The sequence below is a fragment of the Macrobrachium nipponense genome, chromosome 10, assembly GCF_015104395.2.
Source record: "Macrobrachium nipponense isolate FS-2020 chromosome 10, ASM1510439v2, whole genome shotgun sequence".
Lineage (NCBI taxonomy): Eukaryota > Metazoa > Arthropoda > Malacostraca > Decapoda > Palaemonidae > Macrobrachium > Macrobrachium nipponense.
Genome location: NC_087204.1, coordinates 47,369,202 through 47,384,908, shown reverse-complemented (window position 1 = coordinate 47,384,908; position 15,707 = coordinate 47,369,202). Strand labels below are relative to the sequence as shown.

The 15,707-nt window shown below is 33.7% G+C and overlaps 1 protein-coding gene across 3 annotated transcripts in view; it reads left to right on the top strand.

Moving 5' to 3' along the window:
• Positions 1-9,573, top strand: part of LOC135224156 (transmembrane protein 45B-like) — a 169,018-nt gene extending 159,445 nt beyond the window's left edge. For all 3 annotated transcript variants that reach the window (XM_064263033.1, XM_064263035.1, XM_064263034.1), the window contains exons 2-5: positions 4,698-4,940; positions 6,116-6,342; positions 7,129-7,245; positions 8,691-9,573. In XM_064263033.1, coding sequence (XP_064119103.1) covers positions 4,703-4,940; positions 6,116-6,342; positions 7,129-7,245; positions 8,691-8,978 — 870 coding nt within the window. In that variant the 5' untranslated portion in view covers positions 4,698-4,702 and the 3' untranslated portion in view covers positions 8,979-9,573. The remainder of the gene's footprint in view (positions 1-4,697; positions 4,941-6,115; positions 6,343-7,128; positions 7,246-8,690) is intronic.
• The last annotated feature ends 6,134 nt before the right edge of the window (positions 9,574-15,707 follow it).

Sequence of the window (15,707 nt, the reverse complement as noted above, 5' to 3'; positions counted from 1 at the left end):
AGGAGGGTAACACACAAACAAGCTTTCTTTCTATAAATCCAGCATTACATTATTTGAGAAAGAAATGCTTAAGTTAAATTTTAATATTATTTGGAAAAATATTGAAAATCAGTTCAAGCTGATAATTTATTCATTAATTAAAAAAGGATTAATGCATTTAATCATAAAAAACTTCATTTAAACACTTCGTATCTGCGTGGGCTGGAAACTGTTTTCATAATGATTTATTTTCTCTATATGTACGTACATAGTATTTTAAAAGCCATTTAAAAATTTAATTGAAACAACGGTAAAGACAATAAGCAGTCAACGCTACCGAACTTCATGCTATTATGTATAGTAATATATTGTGTCAATAAAATTTCAAAACGTTATGGAAGAAGAGAATTTGAATTGTAAAATTCAATCAAATATTTTTAATATAACTTATGCATTCTTTTCCATGTTTTGCGTGGCCCATGCAAGATGTAAAATTTTCGGACCAAAATGTAAACTAGTAAAACTCAAAGAATATCCTTGGCACTCTTTAAAGAGAGAAGTCGGTTTTTTTTCCTCCACTTGAGTATATGCATTAAATGCAACTAGATATCGCCATCATATTCACACACAAGTAAAAAAGGAAGATGGAACAAACGTCCTGAAGCACGGAGTATAAGGTTCAAAACACATCTGCAAAATATCTCAAGCAAGTACAAGGAGAAGTCACATATCAACAGGCCACAGCTGTCTCAATCTCTCGAGCTTTTATTGTAACCGTGGCAATCCTTGCTCTGTCAGCTCCGGAGATCAGTGATATAAATATCAAACACAAGGAGGGTACGAAGCTTCTGGATACTGTAATACGAGGGGCAAAAGAAAAAATCTTTAAACTATTTGCCTTGATGCCGATTGCACGAGTCATACTATGATACTGATTTAGTCCCATGTACTCCCATTCCTTGTCACTTTTAAAAAGACTAGTTCCCAGTGAAACACATGACAAAGGAAATTATTTCTAAATTAGGCTTCTCCTAATCAAGAGGATCGTCTCATTGCCAACTGTTCATTAAACTTGTAATAATATAGTATTCAAATCTGATCATAAACAGATATATCATTTACATATGCATGCATGCATATTTAAAGCATGCGTGCGTGTGAGTGTTCAATGAGCTAATGCTTACTCTTACTCAATGCCTTATTTGCAAAAGCACACGACAAACGATCATGAAAAATGGATCTCTAAAGCCCAAGAATATAAATAAAAAATAATGTTCAAGATTTTGCGATTTACTAATTTGCTGATTAGGCAAGAAATGCATATTCCAAGTGTTGATGTAGTTATATAATTAATTACTTCAGTAAAACAGCCAGGAATTTCTTTTGTACTTTTTGAATTAATTAAGCACTAAGATATGAGCACCTACTTTTACTAAAAACTCTCATTCTTTTAATATAATAAATTTTACATTTTAGATACCGGATGTTTCGAAATTAGAGGCTCCCCCCCCTCCACAGAAAAAATGGAAAGTTATGAAGTTTTCTGCTATAGCCTATCTCCAAGTACATTATCTTAACTTTCTATTTAGCTATTTTTCATTTTACATTTCTTGCATTTTCAGACTGAGTGACGGAGTTAGATACAGCCATGGCTAACGACTTGGCGGAAATCAGATTGATTGACCGAATCCGGGCTATAACCTTCAGAGAGGCCAGGAATGCTGGCGCATTCTTAATTTCACGTTCCTGGATAGCTAAATACATTAAAAGAGATGAATCCTTTGTTAAAAGAAACTGGAACATAAAATCCATATGATTGTCATTGCAAAAAGAGTGAGAATCTTGGAAGGCCTGAAGTCCTTTCTCAGGAGTCAAAAGACATCATAGCTGAGGCAGTGGGTAGACCAAGAGTCTTTACGTAAATTGGTGCTTGAACTAGAAACAAAAAGGGGAAAGAAGAGAAGTTATAGTGCTGTATATCGTGAGTTGAAAAAATCTGGTATCTAGCCATTTCATGTTATCAGCAAGGCCAACATCACTCAGCAACAGAGAGAAGACCGTGCATGGTTTTGTGGTCCATTTCTTAAAGATTGGGATGAATCTGACTTTCTCCATGTTGCCGCATCAGATGAACTCTTCATTTACACAGTCAGGAAACCAAATCATAAAAATGACATCATTTGGGCTGCAAAGTTAGATGATATCAGCGATGACGTATGCTATCGCCAAGTTCTGAAATTTCCTGAATGTTTGGGAATTTTTCTCTGTTTCACAGCTAAACGGTTAATGTGAATCATCAAAGAAAACGGACAGTCATGGAATGGCGAATACTTCAGAGAAACTGTGCTTACTGGTGGAGTATTTCATTTCCTCAAAGATCCTGAAAATGTGTTATCTGTTGAAGAAGTCACATTTTTGCATGATAAAGCACCATGTTTCAAGGCTCTTCAGACACAGGAGCTGCTTCGAAACAGTGATATCGATTTCTTCTCGTCAAGTGAATTTCCAGGTAGCTCCCCTGACCTTAATGTGTGAAAACATTGGTAGTATCTTAAAGGATCACGTTGAAGTGCTCAGGGAAATGGAGTTTGAGTCTCAGCTTTTTTGTGATATGCTGAAATCATACCCCTCAAGAATGCAGGCTGTGGTACAGGCACATGGAGGCCATACAAAATATTAAATACTCTGAGAGAAACTTAAATACCTGTTCTGAATTACTTTTTTTTGTCCATATCAATTTTAGTTTATGCTGTAGAAGGGGGGAGGGGCTCTAATTTCGAAACACCCTGTATATGAGGGAAGTGGTCTTTGAACACTGAAAGTGTGAAATACTTGTCAATCATAGCATTTTATGTACACGTATACAATATCGTGCAGACGAGTCACTATCAGTGCTGTATACGCAAGAGTAATATTCGGATTGCATGACAAAACGTGATTGTACCCCCAAAGAGAATATGATTGTTAGCCTTGGAAGTAACACTTCATGTTTGGTATCATTTAGAAGCTAAATTATCGCAAAAGTACCTGAATGCCTGAAAAAGAGCAAAATCCACCTGACGCGCTTTCTTCTGCCTTGTCGTGCAGACAATATTAAAACGGATGTGGATTTTAAAGATGGTTTGAGAAGAGTCAGAGCAGTGGTCTGAGATTTTTATAGACACCGTATTGGATATTAATTTATTGATTAATACCATGATGATGTACGTCAATATTCAGTATCAATATTTGTTCAATACACGTCTGTGTATGTGGATCTGTTGGTGAATTCTAAGTCACAACTGTCAACATAAACATTATTTAAATCAGTAAAGCAACTTCAAAAACTATTATAAAGAAAGTTAAAGTAGTTTTCAGTCAACTTAGGGTCTGTATACAACAATATTGAAATTTCAATTATGGTACATTGGTATTCGCGTGTATGATGTAATTTGTTTTATTTTCCTATTGAAAATACCTATAAGTAAGGTGGATTATACCGGTTGGTATAATATTTTCATTGGAATGTACGAAACTGCATGTTTGAGGGTAACTAATCATTATCAGCTGAATAAAATATCTTTACATAATGGCAGCCAATATATTCGTACATGTTTCGATGCGCAACCTATAATTTTATTGCGACAAATATCATTCAAGTTATTGCACTCAACTAGTTTTGGCAATCAGTTTTCAAAAACCAAAGGTGAAGTTAAATTTTATCATTAAATGTAAGTTTGCCCTACGATATATTTTTATTATTCTAATTTAATAACATCTATTGGACCAATTGCCGCAGTTCTTCAAGAATAGTTGTTTCCTTTCATGAGTTCAAAGAATTTATTTCATGTACACTGACTATGTGTATATACTACTGTTTTTGTGATCACATCTTGAAAAATAGACGAAAACACGGTCTTCGAATTTTCCTTTCACTCTTCTGCGAACGCTGGTAAGTATGCATATATCATATATATAATGTATACACACACACACACACACCACACACACACACACACAACCCCATAGGAATATATATATATATTTATATATATATATATATATATATATATATATATATATCTATATATATATATATATATATATCTATATATATCTATATATATATCTATATATATATAATATATATTATTTTACTATAGATATATATATATATATATATATTATAGATATATATATTATATATAGATATATATATATATATATATATATATATATATATATTATAGAATATATATATATATATATATATATATATACGGATATATATATATATATATATCTATATATATATATATATATATATATAGATATATATAATATAGAATATATATATATATATATATATATATATATACATATAAGATATATATATATATATATATATATTATATATATATATATATATATATATGTGTGTGTGTGTGTATATATATAAACAGGTAAAAACCACTTATAAGCAAGCAACCACAAACCCAACAACCCAAATTACTCAGTCAACTGTAAACAAGCAAACCACACGGCGCTCATGACACAAAGCACAAAGATCTCGAATATCTATTCTAATGCAAGCATTAACCTTCCTTGCATTGGCGCTTCAACACAGGCAGTTATTAACAATCCACTCGTTATGTATACTGTTATAAACTACTAGAGAACTTGTTCAATTGATGTTAAGCTTTCAATATTCTAATGTCTGACAATGTTTGTATTTACAGAGAAAATGGGCTCATTCATCGGTCACGTAGTCCCGGGCACATTCTTCGCCCTTTTCGGGATGTGGTTCACATACCAGACCTTCATGAGGTACTTCATGTGCCAACGAGTGGCGGCGTCATCTACAATGTCGGAGAAATATAGGATGCGCTACAGAAACACATCCTCGTTCAAATGCCCGTGCTGCGCTTCACTGCCTTTAGAAGGCGTCCTGAAAGTTGTGGCCACTGTAGTCGGCATGGCGGGTAAGTTTTTATCGTGACCCTCTCAGACACAGAGGAATAATGGAACTACCACTTCTATTTTGATTTGGCCGTGAACAATGAACCTTCGCAGAAACGGTATTTTCTCTCAACTGATCTTGAGCATTACTTAGAGATGAAGGATTCTGTCAGTAAACACGATATTTTAAACGGAAGTAAATTTAAGTTGAAATTAACCCTTTCACTATACAGTTTTTAGCAACAACCATAACATTCCTCATCGTATGAGGATATAATAAAAGGTGAGCAATGTCAGGTTTGCCTGCAAAAACTAGCGTTAATCACTTGATGATGATATATTGTTGGGTTACTTTGTTGAAAATATGGCCTGTCCTAGATGACTGAAATCTTACTCACGTTTAAACCTTGATAATGCAGATTTTTAAGTTTGCTCTATCCACGAGTAAAAAAGTTTATATGAATAAATGTTCTCGAGCATCTCTGGTTTCCCATCGACTGAGGTAAGCTAATCATTTAAGGTATACAGAATTCCAAAAGCATTAACAAATTTTTAGATCACAATAATATTTTTTCCACTTTATCCAGTTTAACAAAAGTTTAACGAGGCAATGTTTTAGCACAAAAATTTGCAAGAAATTCAATTATAAATTGTTGAAAATGAATACACCGTTTACGGAAGTAGTAGTCTGGCAAGTAAGTTTTGATAAGATTATTTCATAGCAAAAAATTAAGTGATTCGGGTTGAATGAAATATGTATGTAATTAATTATGTCTTTTTATCTTCTTTTATGTTTCTTTTGTCAATGACTTTCTTTGCTTACCAATTAAAAGCAGACGGAAGAACGAGTGAAAGGTTTTCTAACGATCCTGCCCTGTTCCAAAATTAACGTCAGGAATACGGTAAACAAACAAATTTAAGAGCCCAAGGTATCGCTGATATTGCTACGAACAATAACTCTACCTACTTCTTATCGTCTAGAATTCAGGTCAACAACGCTTACCTTGGTATCTTTTGTTCTTAACAGCATTAACATTTTCCCCTTATTTTTTATTTCTTTTCGTTAGAGAAGTCAAACTTAAAGTCAGAACTCTCTGAATCTCTGTACAGATAAGAAATTTAATGGATATAAGAAAATATGTAAAACGCGTAACGTATTACAACGTTTCCTAATTCAGTTTTCTTTTAAAATGTTTAGGGGAATTTGCCACGGGTTTCGAGGGAGGCAAGTTCACCCACATAGGTAACGCGCAACACATGACAATGTTCTTCTTCTTCGGTCTAAATGGAGTCGTGGACATAATTCAGCACTATCGGGTGCCTATCCCACCAGACATGGACTTTATATCGGGCGTTTTAGCCTTCAGCATGGAAGCTCTACTATTTTACTATCATTTACATGGTCGTACACCGATGGATATACAGGTGAGCAACAGCTGTCACTCCCTTACACAACCGAGATATGAGAGAGAGAGAGAGAGAGAGAGAGAGAGAGAGAGAGAGAGAGGCCTTTAATTAAGTCAATCATTAATATTTATATTTGTACATGTTCGCTTGGTTTCTGTGTGCTAAGTTGATCCTTGATAACATTTTGAATAACTTACCTTCGTACCAAAACAACAAAAGTGAAAATTTACGGCATTCCGGCCAAGGCCAACTGTAGATTGCACGTTTCAAAACATAGTATGCACTTTTTGCAATAGCTCCATACTTATACCACAGTACAATATAAATGACGTTTAAGATATAGTAGCTTATACAGTAGTAATATTCGAAAATTTGGAAAAAGTTTAGGTTTAAAAGTACGTAAATGCTAAGGTGAGAATATGGTTTGACTATAATCATAAAATGACTAATTTTGGTGTAGGAGAACTACCCGTAAAGCACGCAAGCTTGTACTTGATACTATAATTAAATTTTTTTTTCTTTAAGTTACTAAAGAACGCACATTGTTATACAGCAAATGATTTAGAATATTGACTAAGCGGACAAAATATAAGTGTATACAAGCAATCTCTTGATTAATGACATGATAGTAACCGGTTAAACAAAATAATTGTAGGCATTTGTGTTTTCTCACTGTTCACTCATCACTTGCAATAATTACTCCCTTGCTGTTATTTGAATAAAAAATATTACACCCATTTCCCTTGGTGTGTAATGGATATCAACTGTTAAAACTTTGACGTTAAATATTTTGGACTTCTACAGGTGCACATGCTTCTGTTTTACGTGGTGGTAAGCTGCGCTGTCTGCGTGGCTCTGGAGATGTGCTATAAAGGAAACGTCCTACCCGCTCTAGGAAAAGCCTACTTCGTTTTGCTACAGGTAAGGGAATCACCATAAATGCCCAGATGAACACACACGTGAGACTTCAAATCCAAAAAGAGAACTGAAAAGAAGAGACCTGGAAATGATTTCAAAGGAAAACATATTTGTTTTTAAAAGTATATTCACTATAGTTTATCGTGAAAAAGTTTCTATGCTGTTTGAAAAAAAAGGTGTAAACCAGAAAGGAATCAGGAAAAAAAAAGCTGTGTCAAAAGTATAAATCTTATAAATCGATATCTTGTTTCTAAAAAATGTAATAAATCGTTCGAAAGAACAGGAATAAAGGTAAAGAAACTACCAATTTTCTCTATAAACAATACAGACGATAAGAACTGAAGCAGACTCTTCATTTGAATTCAATTGATGAGCAATCACGATAAAGCCTTTGAAGTCAGAGACAAATAATTCGTGTCCAACTACGTTTAATTGTGTGACTGCTCCTGAAGTAATTCCTGAAGTAATTACATAACGATCTATATCTTGGTTTTAGGTTACAAAGTGAACTGGCGTTATCTTATACAATGTTGCTATGGTTGTAATTCCTGTTATTAGCTTTGTGACCATAACAGCAGTATCTGTGTTATTACCTCCCAAGTTATGAAATATATGAAAAATGCTTATACTGTTAAAAAAGATACATTACGTTTCGTAACTAATACTCACCATGTTGTTGTATCTAAGCCAAAAAATATATGTTTATCAAAATGGTTGATAAATATTGATATTAAAGTTGCTTAAGGTATTCATGTAATTAATTTTCATTTCACTAAGCAACATTTATCGCTAATAACGAAGTTGACAAGAACGCTATAAAACATTTGTCAATATCAGAACCAACGAATGAACTTTTCATATAAATAATTAAAAATAGATCTTACCTTTTTTTAAACTAAGATATGAAAATTTGTATCCACTCCATGAGGCAAAAAGAAAAGAAAATTTTCTTCTCTTATACTAAGGCTACTATCTCCAAAAATACCTACGCTATTCAGTTCCGACCCAGAAAGGGACTGTAAATTTAAGAGTATTACGACAAGAGACCAAGAAACCGGAGATTAAGTTTTTTCCTTGAAAGCAGACGACTTAAGTAGAGTCCTTGCACTGAAGAATTCCGAGAGAAAAAATTTTTTGGTTGGTCATGGCATCATATTGCAACATGACATTCCCCGAACTGTATAGTTTTATCTAAGAGTAGTACATATTAGAGAATACTTTTTAACTTTCCAATAAGAATTTCTCATTATACTAATACTATTTAAATTTTTTAATGAATACTCAGCCTTTACTGTTTACTATATCTCCTGATTTCACAAATGACTTTCATTTTTGAAACTTTTTAGTCCTTCGCAGATCTAACGATCATATCATGATAGATAGCGTTTGAATTTACCATGTAAACAATGCATTGCTATATCTCATATGAATTATTGTCACTATTTCAGGGGACGTGGTTCTACCAGATTGGATTCCTGCTGTACCCTCCAATAGGAGAACAATGGGACCAAAATGAGCACTCCCAGATGATGATGGTGACGCTGTTTTTCACTTGGCACAATGCCACCATCTTTACTCTAATGTCCATTGCCGGTAGCCTAATTTACCTCAGGGTAAAATCACTCTCTTATGCAGAAATCTACGAGCACCTGCAGCCTCGTCTTCCACGGTTAGCAAAATTGGACGAAGAGCAGGCCAAGAACATTATGCTAGAGTCGGATGAAGGGGAGGCTTAAAGGGGACTTAATTCATCCACGCATAAATGGATTCGTCCAACCTTTCACGTCCAGATATTTATCATATTTCTATATTTGTACATTAGCACATCATGAAATTATTCATCGTTATCAGAGATGCCCAACACCCTTAAAGACGCACAAGTCGTAATGCAATTAAACGTGCGCACAATAAGACAGGAGAGACGATCTCGTTTTAGCCTTCTGTTTGTGACATTTAATATTCGAATCATTGTTACTTGAACTGAATTCTTCGTGAAGTATCAAAATTTGTTATTTCGATAGCATATCATAACTGCCTTTCAGTTTTTGTTCATACACTACATTGATATAATATGAATATCCCAAGAAGTTGCTGAACATAAAGCTATGAAATCTGGTAGGAAAGTTTCTGTAAGTTACAACAGACATACAGGTTCATCTACATGAAATTTATTGAGACATTTCATAGTAGTTAAAACGTACCAGTTTGGATCATAAACATTAGCACTTACTTGACGACAATATACAGTCGAAATAAAAGATATTCTCATATGTATCCAACAAGTACATGTAATAATATATAACAAAACACACACACACACACACACACACACACACACACACACACACACACACACACACACACACACACACACACATATATATATATATATATATATATATATATATGTATGTATGTATGTATATATGTAATACAACACAGACTATTTCGATTTCCTACAAGGATTATCAGTTCCTAACTCAACCTAATACATATACTCATACACTTATTTTCGTTGATATTTGTTGCCTTTATGGATAAACTCTCTTTTCACAAACGTACTAAGAATTATTTAGCAGTAGGATAAATGCGTTCTTTTTAACGCTAAAGAAAAGAATACGAAGTCTAAATGGAACAGTCCTTAAAAATTCAGTCTTAACCGCAGTCATTATGGCCAATTAAATGTGAAAATCTTAAAGGATAATAGGGGGGCCTCCGCAGTCTTGCATTACAAAACCGTAATGACCTTATTTGAACTTCACAGTCGATAATATATACGTGATAGGAAACATTTCATGAATGAAATCCGAGAAATGTATGTGGGTCATATGCTCCATGAATCACACAGAAAACGAATGAGGCTCAGCAGTCGAAAAGCTAAACTTGATGTTGCAGTCATTAAGAGCCTCAGCCTCAGTAAGAAAGCCCATAATTATTAATACTGCTGCAAAAATTAAAATTCATAATATAAATGAGAACGACGACAAGAACTTTATAATTAACTTTACTAAGGTATGAAAGCTCAGTCGTAATAAAGATCAGATAAATACCTAAATCAATAATTACTCGGAAGCTTTGTATGTTGACTTCGAAAAGGGAAAGTAGCACCATTGGGCTTCGCGACTCGCAAAGTTATACAGTTATACAGTAGATGAAAATTCAGGTGCGAAAATCCAAATATATAAATAAAGAATATCCAAGCAAAGACACTTTTTTGTATGAACGCTTCCGAGTAAGTCTAGTTGAATCGACAGAGTTCGATTGAGACCCTTAAGACATTTCATGGGACCATAGCCAAATATGAGAAGCATTAGACAAGAGATTCATTTGAATATTTACGAGAGCATTTAACTTACCTCCTCCATTCAAAAGTACTCCTTTTGCATACTATAATTCTAAACCGATTTCACAAGTTCCATAAACTTACTGAATGCAAATAAATCCTTTACACGCTAAATTAAAAGGAGAATTTAATCTCATTTCCGTTCATACACAAAAAAGCGACTGTAGCAAAAATGCAATGACATGATTAGTTTCGTTTCATGAATACGTGGCATTATAATTTGAAGATATTTGGTCTTATATTACATATACATCAAGATACACTGCAAGTCATTTCTATTTATTCTTCTTCCAATGCAATACATTAACTTCAAATCTCAATGTGGTTGTGTAGTTTTAACACTTTTCATAAAATGAATAACATACTAGGAACATCATTCAAGATACATCTATTATTGGGATATATATATAATAATAAATACTTTTAGGCACCTTCATATATGGCTAATAGGTTCATAAAGAATTCATTCATAATGATTATACCATGACTATATGTAGTTAATCTTAATAAACGATATTTCATTTTACTCTGTGTGTAGAAAATTGTAATGATGTTCTAGTGCCTTAGTAGTTGTTTATCTTCGGAATGTGTAGTAAGTATGACACTAATGTAAAGTTTTAAAAAGAGAAAAATGACTGTGTTAAGCATTCTAATTTGTCATTGTCTTTTTGTCGGACACTATACGTTGCACACAGTATACTTTTCTGCAAATTGACTATGAAACTCGTATCTCTCCAGGAAAATTCAAAATTTGAAGACAAAAATTCTGATAGCCAAACCTTCATAAATCACGTTTACACTGAAATAAGCCTGATATATCTAAAAGAATGAGAATATATAAATTTCACGAAAAAGGACCACATGAGGTTAAAAAAGCAAAGTAATTCCACTACCAACATTTCCTTAGGAATATGAGAGTGCTTATAAAGCGATAATGTTAAGATTGTTATATACTGCTGTGTTGATTTATAGGCTTTCGACATCCATGCCAAGGACTGAGGCAACAATGGCCATTCAGCGCTCAGGAGAACCTCGCAGCTGCACTATGAATCAATTGTTACGAGAGGGTGGGCAGTACGATGAAGAAAGAGAATATGAATGGAAGTACAGTAAAAGGAATGAAAGGGGGTTGCAGCTAGGGGCCTAAGGGACGCAGCAAAGAATCTTAAGTAATGCCTACATTGCACAGCATGAAGTGTATTGACGGCGCTGCCCCCATACGGGGTTTACTGCTGTGTTGAATAACTTTCAGGTAGATCGACAAACGGAAGAAGGCCAGGAGCATTATTCCTCAAGTCTAGTAAAAGTGCATCCAGGTACTTCAAGTCTTTATATAATCTATATAATTAACTTTTTGATCATTAATATTATGTAAGTCAGCATCAGTGTGTCGTAACACGGGGAAACGTTAATGGCCTCATCAAATTACAAGCTCCTTAAGGGTTGGCAGAAGTATAACTTGCAAATGGAACCGAAAGTTTACTTTTATCAAAAGCACTTTTATTTCAGAGTAACTAAGGAGAATATCTGAAAAGCCTAATGCTCAAATTGTGTTGTAATGCGATCAATCAGAAAATGCCTCGACAGGGTATTCAGAATTTGGACAAAAGTTTTTAGTTTAAACTGGGATAAGATATCTCAGACAACTCCAGTTGCGTTCAATATCATAACATACAAGGTGCGTGAGAAGGACAGGTAACGATAATATCTAAATACTGAAGACAGCAATAAAGTCTCCCAAAATCAAATAAAAGTATAGGCATTAAAGGCGGAAGTATGCCAATTTTTCACTTGATTAATGGAATGATGTAAAGACGCATAATAGTTACTTATGGAAACGAATGTGTGGAGGACTTCCAGCTATTAAAGAGACAAACTCAAAGGATCTAAAGTGAAAACTCAGGGAAAACCCCACCGTACCATTAGGATGTCATGGTTAGAAAGGTTGCACAACATGAAGGAAGAAAGGAAGGAAAAACTTACAAAGTAGGAGCAGCTAACAGCCTGAAGAGGCTTTTCACAGGTGAGGCTCATTGACGGTACTCACCGATGACAGGAGAACTGATAAAAGGATTTAGCGAACAGCAAATTTTCTACACAGAACAGTGTAGACGTACAGGATTCACATTCTTCAACTCTTACTTTGTGTAACAGTACGGAAAACAGGAGAAATATAATATTGTTAAAAGACTGAGATGTTAAAATATCAGAAAAGTAATCTGCCGTCTTTATAATCCTACTGGAAGTAACGTTATGAAAAGCTACAATATAAAAAATATTTGTGCATAACTTACATTCCCGCTACTGAGGACAACCCTAACAAGTCCTTAGGCCATGAGTGTAATTAGGTCGATCAAGAAGATATCTAAACACGCAAGGCTCGCCGAACCACGGTAATATAGAATATGATGACAAGAAACATACAGCGTTATTATGGACCATATTTCCATTTTTATAACCCGAGGGAGAAGAGTGATTCTGCGAACACCCATGTGATAAGATAATACTGAATGTGCGTGAGTGAATACAAACAGAAGGGTCACTCTATTATCTCTTTTTAATCAAAACAAAGTTCATATAATTCTGGACAATCTAAACGCCTAAAAACCGATTATGTTTATGTGAAGTAATCTGGAAGCACCATAAACTATGTGTTAAACATAAGTCTAAGTAATCTGAAACTTCAAAATCTGTGTTTACACAGGCTTGAGAATTTGATAGAATGAAGACCTGTGCCCACATAGCTAAGCTAGTCCGCGATATTCACCCGGTCCTTATTAAGGACAAGTACATCTGAATGTTAACGGCGTTCATACAAGAATGCATTATAACGTCAAAAGTGGTCGCATAGTTGTGAGTAATTTGGGAAGGCTAAAGATGTTTGAATACGTCTAAGATTCATAAACAGTACTGTATTTTCAAGACGTCGAAAACTGTACATTTCCTGAGAAGTGCTTTCTCTTAATCACGAATGGACATGTGTCTGTATGTTTGTGCGTCAAAAAAAAAAAAAAAAAAAAAGCAAAAAGCAACCCTGACCTAAATAAATGAATCTGTTTGGAAATAGGGTAATCCTAAACTTCTGAAGACGTTCACGATCAAAAATAAGGAGGAAGAGGTTCTTCCTAATTGTTTTCCTTTCATCTACCTCTACTTTTATTATCTCTGTCTTCCTTTGAGCACAGCTTCTAACGAAAAGAGATTTACTATTTTTTATCTTCTTACAATAAATTGTACAAAAATCTTCGAAAAAATATACAATTTATCCATCCCATTTAACAACTGAACATAATTTTCTTGCACCGATCTTTGGCGAAGAAAATTGGCGATTTGAATAAGCACCTTATTTATGATACTCTTCCTCCCCTATTCCATTTTCCTGGTTCAATCAGTACCACTGAAATTCATCACATCAGCGTTCAATGCGCCACTACTGAGCGTACTATTGTGTTCAAGAAATTTGTGCCTTTATGTAATGTTAAGAAATGTCTCTTGAAGTTAGTTCAGAACTAGCGTTAATAGTGGATGATGGACTGGTTTTAGCAAATTAACTTCTACTTTTGAAAAAATCCGAATGCTTTTGGAATGTGTACATCTGTGCCGGAGATGCGTGAAAGAACTTAGTAGTAGACTTCTTGAACAAAATTTTTATAGGATCTGATGTTTACGTCATTTTCTAGACAGACAATGACTCCTTTTGAAACTGGACGTTAGAATGATTCCTTTAAGAATATTTGCTCAGTATTTTTGTACCAACAGAAGTTGGAAATAGTTACCGGTTAGTTTAGACTATTCCTACAGTGACTCTGATGTGGTCTTTGCTAGCAACTGATAAGGAAGGTAATCAAAACAATATTTTTTGTATTTTCCTGAACATAGATCTTTGTTGTCTTATTTTGGGAGAGTGCAACAAACTTGAATTTTTAAAATTTCATAAAATAAAACTGACGCTATTTGTGCTGTCTACGTTCCTAATGAAGTACAGAATAACTTACAAACTTCATAGTGTGTATGTGGCCTCAAACAGAATTATTCAATTTCCTTACTTAATTTCCTTGCTGCTATTAACATTTTTCTGATATAACAATGAAAATCTTGTTCAGTTTTCTTTTTTGATTACATATTTAGTTTTACAGGTGTTTAGATTTCATATGTTGTAAAAGTTTAATAAAAACCTTCCCATAACGTAAAACATTAGTAGCTAAGAATTATTTCATTTTATTTCACAGATTAGTTGGAAAATATTCAACGAATTATCAGATTCACTGCTACATTAGGGATTATTTTCTTGTTGTTAGTCGTAAAAGTAACCAGCGATTTTTAAAGTGTTTCCAGATAATGTACATGAAATTCAACGATTGCAACTGAAAACAAGATATGCACCCTTTTATTTTATTTTTATTTTCTATTTGCAAGGAGTCTGCTTCAGGAAGGAACTCTAATCTTTCAACTGCCAAAGCAAATGAGAGTTAACATTTCAGTAGAAGAAATATATCATTAAATGGCATTTCAATTATCTCCAGGGAAAAGATTGCACAGGATGAAATAAAATCTGCTTTGAATATCTTTGATCGAATATCGCAAATTACTTTTGCGATGCCTTAGGGTTTTTGAGTAAACCTAAGATGAACATGAATCGCATGAACATTGATGGAGTAATGAATAGCGTGATAAAACCAGTAAATAAGTGATCTGAAAATTCTATATGTGGATCCTAATAGAGACATACTTTATAATTGGAATACTATGTCACTAATCTAAACTGTAATATGTTGGTGGCATAGATTCGCTTACTATCAAGTCACAATATCAAGTGTGGTTGTTGATGTTTACATTAAAAGATTTAGAAGAAAGTTGCATTTCACTAACCAAGACATGTACAATTTTGCATGGCAAAGAACGTAATAGGAGCATAATAATAATAATAATAATAATAATAATAATAATAATAATAATAATAATAATAATAATAATAATAATAATAATAATAATAATAATTAAAAGACAAGAGTAAGGGAAATATAGCCAGTAACTACAGGCCTATCACCTGCCTACCAATAATGTGGAAGTTACTAACAGGTATCATCAGTGAAAGGCTATACAATTACCTAGAGGAGACAAA